This window comes from Panthera pardus, unplaced genomic scaffold, assembly GCF_024362965.1.
Source record: "Panthera pardus isolate Hobbes unplaced genomic scaffold, ASM2436296v1 HiC_scaffold_11, whole genome shotgun sequence".
Classification (NCBI taxonomy): domain Eukaryota; kingdom Metazoa; phylum Chordata; class Mammalia; order Carnivora; family Felidae; genus Panthera; species Panthera pardus.
In genome coordinates this window covers 52,109,013-52,124,597 of record NW_026526666.1, presented here as the reverse complement: position 1 = coordinate 52,124,597, position 15,585 = coordinate 52,109,013, and the positions used below count along the sequence as shown (strand labels likewise).

Sequence of the window (15,585 nt, the reverse complement as noted above, 5' to 3'; positions counted from 1 at the left end):
CCAAGAATCTAAGCCCTTCGGAGACAGGCAATGCATGTGCAGCTCAGAACATATCTATGAACACGTGTTGTGTCTGAAACTCAGCCTCTCCGCATATCTGTTGTGTCTGGAGTATAGCAGCTTAGTCATTCTGTCATCGTCTGGTTGTGTTTTCTGACATATTGCTGATACTGCTCTCACTGCTATCCCAGCCACATATTCAATTAATTCAGATGTGTTAGTAGACTGACCTCCACTGTAGCAATTGAGCAAAATGAATATTTGGTGCCGTTATCATTACACGAGGCAACTTGTGGCCATTCATGGTTTTTGTCAGTATTTGAACAGTTCCAAACTTAATTTGAGGAAATTGGCTACATCATGGAATCATGAATGGATAGAGTTGGCCACAGCAGGACATCTCAGAATATATATGTATTTTTTAAAGCTACAGTTTTAACACAAGGCCATTTTGAGTTATAGTTTCATTCGACAGGCTTCATCTATCTTTGTGGCAATTCTGGTTTACACTCCTTAGACTGATGAATAATCGAAGTGTCACCCAGAGAGCCAGAACTTCTATGAGTAACTCGTGTGTCATGTAATCAATATGACATAGCGCTGCATCACACCTGCAGTAGTGTGTTGTGGGAATTGTGTAGTTAATTACACCAGCCTCTGTCAACAACAAGAGAAGGGTTGAGATGCCGCAGAGCTGGCTGAAAGCTCCGCCCAAATCCAAACCCATGCGAAGAACGTCCCATAAGCTCAGATTCTTTTAAAATTCAGAGACAAAACTGAGAAACAAAGCATCAACTTCAAGTATAAACCCTGTGGAATCAAGCACAAGTGCTGCAGACACTTTGCCAATCGCTTTACATGTTTAATTTCTAACCTTCCATTTTTAAGCTGGAAAAACTTAGTCTCTGACTCAGTGACTTGCCACGTTTCTCAGACTGGGATTTTATTTCCAGACTCAGCTGGATGCTCAGCTGATTGTATGGCATGCTACTAAGATGTTGAGTTTGCTGTTAGAGGCCTGTTTATGCTGTTAGACCTCCCTGGTAAGGCCAGCTGTAATCAGAACCCCCTCTACATCGTGTGTATGACCTACACATCCAACTCTGAGACGACTTTTATAAGCCTTCCATGAAGTGGCAAACTATATATTTGGGGGTGCACTGTTGTGCAAAGCACTCATCCATCGCTTTTAAATTGTGGTAGCTAATAATAAGAAAATGAAATGTGTGATAAAAATTTTTATAGAATAAAATTAGTTTACGACCACCGTTTTTATCCTTTATATAGTTCAAAACTATGTTCAAGTCTCCCACCTGTGGCACATTCTTCTCAGTTCGCAAATGCAGAGTCTATTGTAGGGATTACCAAAATGCCAAAACTGATCATTTATTCAGGGAATGAAATGATGTGTCTGTGTAGCCCATGGATTCCCTTTATTTATTCGATGGTCCCTAGAGGTGATCCTGGAAATTTCCAGACTGGAGGCCTATCCCAGCCCTGGGAAGTTGTTAACCCAGAAGTAATGATTTCCACAGCAGGCTTTGAAGCATCACATTGTCTTTTATCTCAAAGGGTATGTGACCATAGTTAGCTGAAATCAATATAATTAATTTAAAACACAATATATGCCACATGATGTATTTAAAGGATTAGAGGAGTAATCTCAAAAACCAGCTAGGGTAGATTTTTGTGGCTGCAAAAATATTGGGAATTCTAATAAGGTTATACATAGTGCAGAATTTTAAACAAGCCAGGAGATGGTCCAGTAAAAGTGGGTATCAATTCTTAAAGAGAATCATGACCAATACTTATGGAGTTATAAAAAGAAAGCACATGTTTGGGGGGCAATTTTCCTGTTCTGTGTCACTGGCTTTCAAGTCAGATATGAAGGTCCTGTTTTCTGCTAGTCAGTAGAGGACACTAGACTGGATGGTGACCTATGGTAAGTTTTCTAATTTTAAAAGTATAGTAAGTTATAGAACTTCTTGCTGTGAAATGGTTCAACAGAAACCTTAGTCATCTGCTTTGGAATCACATTAACGCTCCCATGGCCTTAGAACTTGCTTTAGAAGCTTGAGGTTAAATATTAGCCATTATGCAGAGAAAAAAAAATTGTAGACAGCTTAAATGCAAAAACAAAAGGGTAACTAAATAGTGTACTTTGATTCCTTGATTTTTCTTAGTTGCTGCAAGGATTTTTGTCATCTGTTAAAGAAAGGCCTTTGCTATCTTTTGTCAGGCCAACGCCCAAATTTGCCAAAGTATCTTTTTTTTTGGTCTATTTCCATTATTAGCCAGATTAAAAGGTAAGGGTCAAATATATAAAATGCAATTGTGAAGCTCCAATAACAGATGCAGTGTTGCTGTGTTTCTTACCAGAAGGAAAGACCTCTGTCAAAAAGAACAAGTTTGAACATTTTAAATTATCTAAAAATATACAATACCTCTACACCTGACAGGGTATATAATTTTGAAATCCAGTCTCTTTATGGGATATTTGGGACCTGCAATATCTAGAACACACTTATACTAAAAAAAAAAAAAAATGTTTACCTAAAATTTAAATATGTCTTTAATATTTTGTCTATTTAATTGTGTCACTGCAGCAGCTTTAAGAATTAAGAGAACGTTAAGTCATGAGAAATTTCTCTAAACATTCTTATGGGAATTACTTTGGGTATAGAAGAGGTCCATTTTTTAGTGTCCCAATAGTGTATACCATATCTCCTCTTAAAATGTTTTCAGAAATTCCAGGAAAAACGGACAGCAGCAAAGAGGATAAATAGGTAGGAAGAAACACTTAATTTTGAGGGCCGTTCAAGCCCTGCTGTCAAGTTGTAAAGTGTTGTATTTAAATTCTCAGAGTTTTTGTCAATTCAATGTATGAAAGCACTAATGGTTTGTCCTTCTTTTAAAATGTCACTGGAGCAGGGGCGCCTGGGTGGCTCAGTCGGTTAAGCGTCCGACTTCGGCCCAGGTCGTGATCTCACAGTTCGTGAGTTTGAGCCCCGCGTTGGCCTCTGTGCTGACAGCTTGGAGCCTGGAGCCTGCTTCGGATTCTCTGTCTCCCTCTCTGTCTCTCTGCCCCTCCCCAACTCATGCTCACACTCTGTCTCTGTCAAAAATAAAGAAACTTAAAAAAAATTTTTTTTTTAATTTTAAATGTCACTGGAGCAGATATTTGTCCTTTAACCAGCAAGTAGAATTTATTCAATTTTAGCTTCATGATAAATGCCAATGTTTTGTTGCAGAATATCCTAGAGATGTTCATGCTTGTTTTTCATTACATATTTCTATGGTTCACTACACCCCTGGGCAGTGAAGAAGAGAATCACTCAATTCTAGTATGTTTAGATGGATTTCTTTCTGATGTGGCACAGGGACAGTTAGAATGACCTAACGTTATCCCCTGGTGTACTGAGGGTTTGCTCCAGAATATTGGCACGGCAGCGCTTGTCTTCTGGGATGGCCCACCATGGAACTGTAGTTTCTATTTTAGTAGATGTTAGTGGAAAATGAATGGCATGTTCTTCCATCCTGAACCCTATTACCTATTCACTCAGTTCAATTCCATTTGCCTCTCAAATAAGACAGACAGGTCATTAAAGAAACTGTGACATCACTTTTCAAACGGATGATAGAGAGGGAAAGAAAAAAGGAGACAGGAGATGAGATGCTTACTGTCAGATAATCTGAAATGTTAAGAACTGTGGAAATTGTGAGTTTGATAAAGGGTTCCACAGAAAGTACGCTCTATCCCTGCCTTTTGTTTACATCAGATTTGGTAAAGGAAAGTATAGGTGCTTAGAAATTAGAATTCTTCACTTCTTTGGGTCTTCTTTGCATGTAAAATTAGGGGTATGAAGAAAGCAATGTTGAAATAAAATGGCTCCTAGAAGGTAGCCATTTTATAACTAAAGAAACTGTGTCCATCACTGAAAACAACCTGAGCTCCCCCAAAACTCAGTTTATCTTGCACAGAGACCGGAGCCCTCCTTACTTGCACATTTCACTGAACTGTGTGCTGCGGTTGCAACTTCCTCTACCACCGCTAGCATTCTGAGGAGGAATTTTCAGCCCCCTTGCTTTCCTGATGCCCGGGAATTCTGATTAAGTTGTGACTAACAGAGTGTAAAATGTGAGTCAAAATTTAGTCCCTAATAAAGTCATTGTGACTTTAATGACTTTGGTAGTTGTTTCATACTGCAAAAACAGGAAGGTCCCACACAATAAGGCGCCTGTCTCACAGATGGGCTCCTGCGTAGACGGCCACCCACAGGGGAACTGCTGGAGCAGTCTTCCTCTCTTTGGCTCTTTTTTTTTTCTTTTTTTTCTTTTTTTTTTTTTAATCCACACAGTTTTCACCTTCAGACTTCAGCGTGAGGTTATCAATAAGAGGAAGGTGCCTGTTTACCTAGTTTTTGATAGGCTGAAGATAGATTGGATCACTAAAGATTCACTCCTCAGTGAAACTCAGGTCACCCCCACCCCCCCCTCGCAAGCCCAGATTAGTCTTAAAAGTAGCTCTTCCATGTGCTTGATACTAGCCCCTGGTGTTCTTACTCTTCCGAATTTATGTCTTACAAACATAAAACCACCAAGTTTTAGAACTGGGGTGAATCTCTGAGATCCTTCTACATTAAGCCTCCTGTGCAATTAGTGTAACTAAAAACTCTTTACCAAGAGAGCTCCTAGGTTGCCTGTGGATCTCTGCACAAAGCTCAAACCAGAACACTCGTGAAAAATATAGAAAAGTGATCAAATGTTCCATCATTCCACAAAAAAAAAAAAAAATGGCTCAGTAGAAAATAACCTCCGTATGTAGCATTGAAGTGAAATCAAAAATTAAACTCATAAAACAAAATGTTCCTATCAAGTGTAATTGAATTTCAGCCTTTGCTATTATGTATTTTAAATAACTTCCCACTCTGAAAGGTAGCCTATTTGAAAACATTCACCTTTGATTTTATAAAGAAGATATATCCTAGGCAAGCAAGATTAAATCACTTACAGAGAATAATATCTTTTTCCATTTTCAAAAAATAATTGCAATTTCTAGCGGTGTTCACAAATCTAGTGTTGGGCGTAAGCTTTAGGAGGCCTTGGAGGAATTTGTGTTACTAAGGGTCCATTCACAAACTGCTTGTCTGTGCTCAAAAGGGGCTCTAGCCATTTCCTCTGGGGACATTATTTCTAGGTAGGCTTTAACAGGGTTTTCTTGTGAAGGCAGATTCTTAACAGAAAAATAGGATCTGTGTACATTAGGTAGTAAAGACACATTTATCTTTGACATAGTACACTCCTGTTTGTGGATTTCTCTACTGCATTTGACAAAGTAAATAATGTCCATTCCCTTTCAATCCTGTAACTGCTTGGGACACAGTTTCACTCAGTATAGCTGTTTTACCTTCCTATCTGGGCGGAACACACAACTCGCTAAGTAGACAGGGAGATTCCAAGAGTGTTAGAGTATCAAACTGGAGGCATGAGAAATGCTTCTTTTCTGTTGCTGGTGACTTATTCTTACAGACTGAAGCATTTCCAATTTGGGTTGTTTTTCTCAGTAGTGTTGAGAGAGTTTTATTTTCTGGGAAATATCAGTTGCTGGTAAGTATCGTGTCCAGACTGTGGGAGGCTGCCACAGAACTTATCGTAGAATCATGACAGGTTCGGATTGAAAGGCTGAGGGCCGAAAACCATGCATCATTTTCATTTTATGTATGAGAGGTGAAGTGACTTCACAGGACTGTTAAGAGAGCTAAGAATGAAAGGATTTGTGTACTACATTGTGGCTGTCTCTGGCTCAACAGAAATAGCCTTCATATGGGAGTCTGACCCTGAAAACCCAACTAAGCCAAATTCTCCAACTGTCTCCTCGGCCTGCGTATCTCAAGCACAGTTCATATCCCGCTCTACTCCTTGGTGTGTTTCATCACACAGGCCAGCACAAACCATTCTAATTGTCCTCTACCTTATTAGAATGTAAAAGATAGCCCTGTCTGCTCCTTGAAGGCCAGGTCTGCCTTTCTTAGTTTATACAGAGCCCAACATAAGTGGGCTCGTCATAAATGCTTTTTGATGAGAGCGATGATCGCCTTAGTCAGTGTGGTTGGGCCCTCCTTTATGGAGGAGGAAAACCACAGGTTGTTGCTAAGCAACATTTTAGGACTGGGTCAGCTTCTGACCCGGTGTGACCTCCATTTGCGTACTTCATCGAGTTAATGTGTTTTATGGTTACCTCAGGACGACTTTGTTTTTGGTGGCATTGGCCATCTGTAAGCATGAGAAGGAGGGAGGTGATATTCATCTCTCGCTTCTTCTGTAGCTTACTCCTTCCCTAAGCAATACAGGAAAGGTGAGGAGTTTGGCTTATTCTCAGCCCTGTAGCTGAGAGGCACTTCCCTGCCCCCACACTGAGCCTGAATGGCAGTATATCCCAACAGGATTTTGTGGCAATGGAAGGTCAAAGAAAGAGAGGAAGGAGAAAAGTTTTTCCCTTCTGAGACTTTTATTATTGAATTTCTCCCTGCTTCTATATTCTGAGCTAAGGAGCCAATATGACTAATAAAGAACCAGCCCCTCTCTGTCCAGACTGTTAACTGTTGTGGTTAACTCACATGCCTTACTTCATCTGACTATTTCTACTAGGATAGAAGTTCATTAAAAGCATTAAAAGGGGTTTCCCCCTCCCTTTTTTTTTTTTTTTTTTTTTTTTACTGCTCTATCTTTAATGCTTTGCCTGGTATGTTTTAGATGTTCAATAAATATTTATCTAATACATGATAAAATGGTTTTGTTTGATCTAGTACAAATGTGATTGAGTCTAAAATCTTCCTAAGTATTTCACAGGCCAAAGGAACCAAAATGAGGATGGGGTGTTTGAATGTTACATTTGGCTAAGTCTTATGCAGAGATATAGTTAAAGGAATCATCTGTCTATGTGCTTTTTTTCAAGATATTTTTACAGTGCTTCAAGTTAAGTTTCCTCCTTTGCCAGAACTTAGCTGCTTAATCAGAGCATAGAATCCTGCCTTTTCCAGCTTCTAAGTCTTTAGTGTAAGTGCCTGACTTTTGAGAAGTAAAAATGAGAGGCCATCATGACCAAGTAGGTATGTCTTAAAAAAATAAATAGCTTAGAACTTACACAATTCACCTGGCGTTCAAAACTGCATAGAGGTTCAGTAGCTAAAATACACTGGCTGAGACCATTGACCCAGGGATCCCTGGTTATTGTTACTAACATATTGTATCGTGGGAAAACACACATACGCAAGCAGGGCTCCCCAGAACCTCTTTGAGGACAAAGCGGAGCGCGGTGGGCCGGGAGGCAACAATGCTAAGCTGCGTTGCCTTCAGCTAGAAAGGCTGGGTCTCCTGGGCACAGGCAGTGGCATGACAGGGGCTTGGATGCTTGAAGTGAAGCCATTGTTGGTGCAGGATGCTCATTTGAAAGGAGAATGCCTCACAGGAAAGAGAGCCAATTGCGTGTGGGGGCTGTTGCCATGGTGCTTTGCTATTGCTTTAACATGCTGTACTTGAACTTCTGGGAGTCCAAGGGTGGGGTAACAGAGAGGAGGGAGAAGAAGGGGGTGGGATGGGCCTAGGAAGCTCACTGCATTAGGGCTCTGGTCTTAGACTTTCCTCTAGCCTGTGCTGTCTAATGCTGACACGGGAAAGGGGGCGGAGGAGGAAGGGAGGGAGGGAGGGAGAGAGAGAGATTGAGAGAGTCTACAGGAAGGGAATGACTTTCTCAACATGTCCTAGATTGCTAGAATGAAATGAAAATTAATTTAACTCCTAGATATTTCTAACATGAATTAGAAGATGTTTAACACTAAAATACCAAAACAGCATAGTCATTCATAACCCAAAAAAATTCACCATGCCTGCAGCAAATGATAGCTTACGTTTCCTAACACATTCCAGATCCTAGATTGAAAAGGTGAAATGTGTTTAATTCATTTGTCGAATGCAATCTAATATGCATATTAGTGAGCTGATGCAGTGGAGAAAATGGCATTCTGCAAATGATTTTTTAAATGAAGTGCGTGAATTGTATTCCTGTTTGTGAAAGAAGGCTGAATGCATCGGCACACACTGTTGGTGTGCAAAAAATCCTCCAAAAAGCTAGCTTTTAAAAAAGTACTTGTGTTCTGAAAGCCTAGTCTGAAGACAGCCACAGTTCTAACCTGTTCTCAGTTTTTAAAAAATGTTTAGGAAGTAAATGAATCCAATGCACCATCACTTTGAAAACGTTAGAGTGGCTGAGTGCAGAGAGGGCGGTCTCTGCAGTGGAGAGAGGGTTAAGAACACCTAGTTGAAATGGGGGAGGGTAGGGACTTCGGATTTACTTAAATATTCATGGGGCTTCCTCCATTTTAATCTTCTCCTTTTTAAAAGATGGCTGTGTTTCCCAGTCTGGCAACCCCACAGGAAAGAAGAATTGCTCCTTCCTTGCAGAGTTCAGCTGAGCAGGACTAATCTAGAGTGGAAACCCCTTCGGCCACCAGGACTATTCATAATTCATAAGGGCTGCAAACCAGCCAGCTGAATACATTTAGACAGGCTCTTGCTCCTTCGTGCAATTCCTGATTTCATTACTCTCTCTGCCAGGAAAGAAGCAGGGAGCGTAGGCTTCTTGTAAGAATGGAGTGTGAAGATGGGCTTTGTTTGGATTAGGAAATGCCCTAAATTTTGGAGACTTTGTCTTTTATAAGCTTTGATTATTTTACCACTGAACCTGCAAGGCTTTCCCCATCCTTTCTCGGGACTGCTCTCTCAGAACAGTGAATTCTTTCCAAGGGATTTGTGGATTGTGGCGAGGAGAGCTTTCCAAAATGCCTGAGGCAAACTATTTGTTATCTGTATCTTGGGGTTACATCAAGGTGGGTTAATTTGATTCTGTTATGTGTCTTTGATAGAATGTGAAACATTTACATCTGTACGCTTTCTGTGAAGTAGCAAACATCTGTAATGATTTCATTTGTGTTGTCACTGAGCCCACTGAGGCTGCTTAGTGTAAAATAATAGCATGTTATATTACATTGTATGTAAATAGACTGTGCTGTATTTTAATGCTATTCTCTTTATGCAGCTCTATTTGTAAAGGATGCATCTTTTTTTCCTCAGTTTTCTCCTAAACTTTTTACATATATCTCCTCTCACATGGTATTTTCGAGTTAATTTCCAATAAATATATTTTAAAAGTTGTTACATTTTCAAGTGAAATTATCATGACTTCTATTAAAATCCCTTTTCCTACGTTTGCGTCTTCAAAAGAAATCAGATGTTAATTCTAACAAATCTTAAGAAAACCTCTTTTCCCTAAGGTGACGTTGGAATGATTTCACATTAAGGAGGCTTTGTACTTTGCAGAAACAGTATCATTTATTTAATGATACCTGCTCCTCCAATCTCTTGGTTCTTAGTAAAGTTGAAAATATCTGAAGTGATCATTTGCTATTTTTTTAGGTGGTTAACACATTTTTCTTCTTCACACAGTTCAAGAGAATGCTGAACCGGGAGCTGACACACCTCTCAGAGATGAGCCGATCAGGGAACCAGGTTTCTGAATACATTTCAAATACTTTCTTAGGTAAGATATTAACTGGGAAACCTGTTTCGTAATTGAGATTTTTCAGTATTAATCTCTGCAACCCATCAGTGACATCCCTGTGTGAGTCTGGAATGGGGTGAAGTTACAGAAAAAGCCATTTTCAGTAAGAACTAAGGACAACATTTAAGGTTAAAAAAAACTAGCAGAAAGATGTTACAAACAGAAGAAAAGATTGAAAATACCCATCAAAGACAGAAGGTTATTATAGGCTAATTGTATTTCTTTGAACCTCAGGTCACCCCTTATCCACCCACCCCCTTCCATCATGGCCAAGACATCTGAAAGGTGGGGTGGGGGCGGGTGTTCAGTCATCTAAATCTGAGGGGCCACCCTATTGGCTCTTTTGACATGGTATTCTTTAAATTCTGCCAATAAGTGGGCTTTGAGCAAAAGATTTCCTCTTAGGTGGTTTGTAAGAGATGTGGTTGGAGAATAACTGTGTGGTGATTTGGCCCAGAGGAATAAGCTTTGGAAATAATTTGACTATTGCTTTGCTGAGTTATTTCATAAAGATAAATGGAAAGAAAAGAATGTTCACATCTCTGAAAGATTTGGCTTTCTGCAAGCTGCATCCTTATCTTCCCAATCTGATGTTTTGATCTATTGTGCTCTGTTGTCACATTGCTGGTATTTAACTCATGACACTGACAGAAAAGATTTGCATCAAAGATCCTCAACTACTGTCAGGCATCCTGTGTGATACTAGGGATTTCTGAGCTCATGTTTAAAGCCATTCTATTGTATGGTGATATAGTGACCGTATTTGGATTACTTTTTTCTTTAATAAAGATATGTGGGATAGGCGAATCTGTCCTTCAAGGTAAATGGGTAGCATCTAGATTCTGATTCTGTTGACTTTCAAATACTGCTGAATTATGCTCCTTTACCGAACTCCACTATGCAGGGAAATGACCCATTCTTACAGCTGAACATCACACCTCCCTTCTTTTTGGCATAGCTACACATCATTAAATCCATGAACATTTGCTTTGGGGCCTTATGGAAACACACACCTCTTCTGGTTTTATTTAAAAAAAAAAAAAAAAAAAAAACAACTCAGTCCTGTTTCTCTAATGCCAGAGCAGTTTCTGCTGTCAGCCAATCAATCTCTGATCAGCCCAGTGCAGAGCTCAGGGCAGTGCTCTGCAGCGGACGGGCAGAGGCACGATTAACAAGTGCTTTTCCAACTGTTTCCAGTATGTGGGTGCCTTCGGCACCTGGTTCTCTCCAGCTGCGGTTACAACACTTTGGTCAAGGAACAAAGGAGAAGAATTTTCATATATCCCAGCTCCAAGGAGACCTAGCATCTAACTGAACACAAAGTGCTATATACTGATCCTTTTCTTATGCATTAACCCCCTTCATTCCTTTGAAGACAGTCATCCTCCACTGTCCATTTCAAATGTGCTCTGCTCTGTGCAACACCCAGTTACAGTCGTACATTCTCCAGGTTAATGACTATGGGAGAGAAGAAGAAAATCTTGATTAGTGCAAGAACTCATTTTTGTGCTCATAAACATTGCATTTTAAAATGCCAAAGCTGGGGTGCCTGGGTGGCTCAGTTGGTTAAGCATCCGACTTCGGCTCAAGTCATGATCTCATGGTTTGTGAGTTCGAGCCCTGTGTCGGTCTGTCTCTGTGCTGACAGCTCAGAGGCTGCAGCCTGCTTCGGATTCTGTGTCTGTGTCTCCCTCTCTCTCTGTCCCTCCCCCGCTCACGCTCTGTCTCTGTCTCCCTCTCTCTCAAAAATAAATAAACATTAAAAAACTTAAAAAAAAAAAATAGAATGCCAGGGCTTATCTGTCTTCTCAGAAGAGACTCTCAGGACTGGAATAAGGTGGCATGAGCCCTTTGTCATCCGAGACTGTGCAGAGGCAGCTGTCTTACACTTGTAGTCCCTTTCACCATCAGCTTGCCAAGGAAGGCAAGAATTGTTCAGCATACTAATCTTTCTTATCATCGTAGGCTATTAAGTGAGAAAGCTGATAAGATATTAAAGATGAGCTCTCAGGATCAACATTGTGTGTCTCAAGAACAGGCAAAGGTCAACTCTCTCTTGAATATTTCATTTGCCATTTGGCACATCTGTTGAGGAAAAGCAATTTTTGCTTCTCATTAGTCCAAAAAATTAAATTATCAAGAACAAGTTGTTGGGGAAGGTGTTAGAATCTCAATTCTTATAGACTCAGCCTTAGGAAGGTGTGTGTGTGTGTGTGTGTGTGTGTGTGTGTGTGTGCAAAGTAGACCTGATCAAACAGACCAGACAGATTAAAATTTTAAATATTCTTGGGAAAATATAGGGAGAAAAAAATCAGTCATATAAACAAAGATACATTATTTGCCTCATCTTACAATGGGAGCACTGGAATAGATGGCATCCAGATCCCTTCCAACTCTACCATTCTAGGACTATGCTACAGACTGAGTCTTTCAGTTCTGTTAAGACATACCTGGCAGTCTGGATTCTCTGTAATAGACTGTAGGCTTGCAATTTGACAATCCCGAAGAGCAAACAAACCAGACTTGCTTCCAAACTGCAAATGCAAGACATGGAACTCTGAATCCTGTCTTGTGGGTGAATGTCCCTGGAGAAGAAGCATGAATGCATCTTTCTTTGTAAACTGTCAGATCCGCAAAGGACCCTCATGGCCTTGTCGTCCAATTCCCCCATTTTACTAGAGAGAAAGCGGGCTCAGAAGGGCAAAGGAACCTAGTCAAGATTACCTGGCTATTCTGTTCCTGAGCCAGAGCTAAGGCTTTGCCCTCTTGACTCCCAGACCTAAATACCCTGTCACTTCTTTAACTAGGAAAGAAGGCTGTTAGGAACTCAGACCATCACGTTTAAGGGCATTTACATAATAGGTATATTCTTTTGGAGAACAGTCTGTAGGAATCAAGATTGTTGGACCTAAAAAATAAAATATGTTTATTAACAGTTCCCAGTAATATAAGAGGGTCTTATCAGAGCACGGCAACCATCTTAGCAAAATATGAGAAGACCTTAAGCGCTTTAAGTGAAAATTAAAGAGCATTATTACAGTAAGAGTCATTGAACATTAAAATGCATCATCTGGGAAGGAGGGGATCCCTTACTCCAGTGATCTGTGAAACTTGTGCTGTTTCCATCTAAAGGACGGTGTCTAGATGGAGGAGTTGGAAGGCAGCAAAAGTCCATTTTCCAACCAGGCACTTACTGATGCTTATAGGATCATGAGCTCCAGGTTGCTTGGAGAAGTGAGAGGAAGTGAGACAGGAACTACAGGGAGGAAGCGTAGGTAAAGCAAGATATCTAGATATGATATTATAATTTAGTAAATATTTTTACAAACAGAGAAAAGTCATTCTTTAAATCCCCTACTGTGTCTCAAAGAGTAGAACATGGAATTTCAACGATGCAAGGAAAAGAATTTAGAAATTTTGCATGATTAAATGCTGTGCTCTAATAAGAAAAACACCTCCAGTTATGCCATTAGCAGAGTTTTGACATGACCATTTTTTGCATCTGTTGTTTTTTTTTTTATTTGTTTTATGCTTATCCGCTATTTCTCCACTGTATTCTAACTGTTCTGTAAGTGTAAATTCACTGTGTTTATGGCGATTCTTTAAGTCTGTGTTTCAGGTTATTTCTACATTACACCGGCTAAGCTTTTAACAGAGGAATTCAGAATAGGAATAGGGAAGCCTGTCAGTTGTCCCAGTGCCTGTACAGGGAAACACCCATTAGTGTCAAGTTGGTGCTATCTGTGAATAATGACTTTCTTCTTTATTGTAATGTTCCAGACACAGTAGTGGTTCAGCTCAATTACTGGCTGCTGCAAGGAATCTTTAGTTAACACAGGGGAAAGCTGCCGGTCCCACTAGAGCTTTTTACATCTGCAGCAGCATAGGGGAATCTAACAGTCTCTTTAATCAGACATGAGGAATGGCAAAGCACTGTCGTCGGGAAAGGCACGGGCTATTGTGGCCTTTCGTTCTAGCAAGAAGTAGTAATTATTAGGAGTGAAGTGACAGAGAGAAAAGTAATGTCAAGAATAATATGATATATAGTGGGTTTTTTGCCAGAGATTGTGAGACCAGAAAGAAATTTGTAACAGGAACCTCAGGGCCTGGGTTCCATGTATGCTATTAAGTCACTGTGTCTGGAACTGAGTAATTGCAAAATAAATATCTGTTGAATAAATTGCCCTTTGAGCTTGGGCAGATTGCTGACTTCATCTGAAAAGTGAGGGTGTGGGATTATTATTGGTTCCCAAACCTGGCTCTGATCGTCAGTGTCACTTAGGAAGCCTTTTTAAAAATACTAATTCAGTAGGACTGGGTGGGGCTCATATTTTTCTAAAGTTCCCTGGGTGCTTCTGATGCTGAACCAGGTTGGAAACCCCTAAACCAACTGAAATGACCACTAAAATTCTTGCCTAGGCAAAAGTCATAGACAGATGAGTCTAGGAGCTTCTGGCATCTGAAGATAATAAGGGGACACTAGGGACAGAGAATACCTCTGCTCCCGGTGTTGATGCGTCCATGGCACTGCTTCTGTCTCCCTGTGCTTGCTTTGCTTTGATGAGTTGTCCACGGGGCCCTGGAAGCAGGCAGAGGTCTCTGGGGAAAACATGTGACTATGCCATCATCTTGCAAGAGTTGAAAGCAAATAGTCTGGGTCCCAGCATGCCATCTGGAACCATGTCATTTTCAAATAGAGAAGTTGTCTTTGTCCTCATTTTTACTGTAACAAGCAGAGATGGATGCAGGACCTTGGGAAAGCTGCATTAACTCTTTCAGCCACAGGGTGTCATTTAGTTCAATGAAGTAGCTGTTGAAGCAGTTTAATAAATTACTGCCTCAGTGCACACACAAGCATCCCTGTGGCCTGAAAGAATTTGTGCATTTTTTGGAAGTACTCAGGATAAAGGCCCCTGTGAAGTGAAATGGAATATTCGGTTGCTGATACTTTTAATAGCATGAAATAGAGGAAAGAACCTCTATAGGAAGGTAGATGTTTTCGTCGCTAATCCTTCCTCTGCTATTACCTTGTTGTAGCAGAATTTTTTTTTAATGATTAAATGAGGTCAGCATAAATATTTAACAAGCATAAATATTTTAATAAATCTAATGTCTGTTATAAACGAGAGGCATTGTTTATTATTAATTAGTAGAATGAATACAAATAAAGCATGAAGTAAAACTGATATAGTTTTCCTCTAAACCTCAAATGCTGGTGTAATAAGCCAATGTTTAACATATTTATTTGAAGATTACAAACCATTTGTTTACCTCACTTATATACAGCTCATCTACGCTGAAATGATGTCATATCCAGTTAAAGTTGTGTGGGTTTTTTAAATTAAAAAAATTAATACAAATATAATCAAATGAGCAGAACATAAAGTTTTTATGCACCTGAGTTTGGCTGCATGAACCTTTTCTATTATACAAACATGTAAGTTATTTACTTAAAAAATTGACATATAAATACTGATGACCTCCCTTGAAAATATAGAAGTATAATTCTAAATTACACTACAAATAGAAGGTATGGGATTGAGTCCTGCCTCCGCCACTGCTCAATTTATTTAGCTCCTCTAGACCTCAGTTTTCTTAGCAATAAAATGGAGCAAAAAATTCTATTTTCCCCATCCACCTGATGGATTGTCCTGGAGATCAAGTGAGATAATGTATGGCAGTCCTTTATAAGATGTAAAATCCATTACAGGACATTAGAAGTTATTTTGCATATGGTAGTGGGTTCTCATTGGCACACGTGGGCTGAAAACTGTCTCCCTTTGTTGCAGACAAGCAGAATGATGTGGAGATTCCATCACCTACCCAGAAGGACAGAGAGAAAAAGAAAAAGCAACAGCTCATGACGCAGATAAGCGGAGTGAAAAAACTGATGCACAGTTCAAGCTTAAACAATACAAGCATCTCACGCTTTGGAGTCAACACAGAAAATGAAGATCATCTGGCCAAGG

At 39.9% G+C, this 15,585-nt stretch overlaps 1 protein-coding gene across 5 annotated transcripts in view; it reads left to right on the top strand.

Annotated features, from left to right (window-relative positions):
• The window catches only part of PDE4B (phosphodiesterase 4B), a 525,517-nt gene that overhangs the window by 497,664 nt on the left and 12,268 nt on the right, over nt 1-15,585 (top strand). For 4 of the 5 annotated variants that reach the window (XM_019448986.2, XM_019448985.2, XM_019448988.2 and 1 more), the window contains 2 exons: nt 9,502-9,595; nt 15,406-15,584. In XM_019448986.2, coding sequence (XP_019304531.1) covers nt 9,502-9,595; nt 15,406-15,584 — 273 coding nt within the window. Of the gene's footprint in view, nt 1-8,310; nt 8,886-9,501; nt 9,596-15,405; nt 15,585 lie in introns of those variants that run through there. The other variant, XM_019448991.2, reaches the window with a different exon arrangement.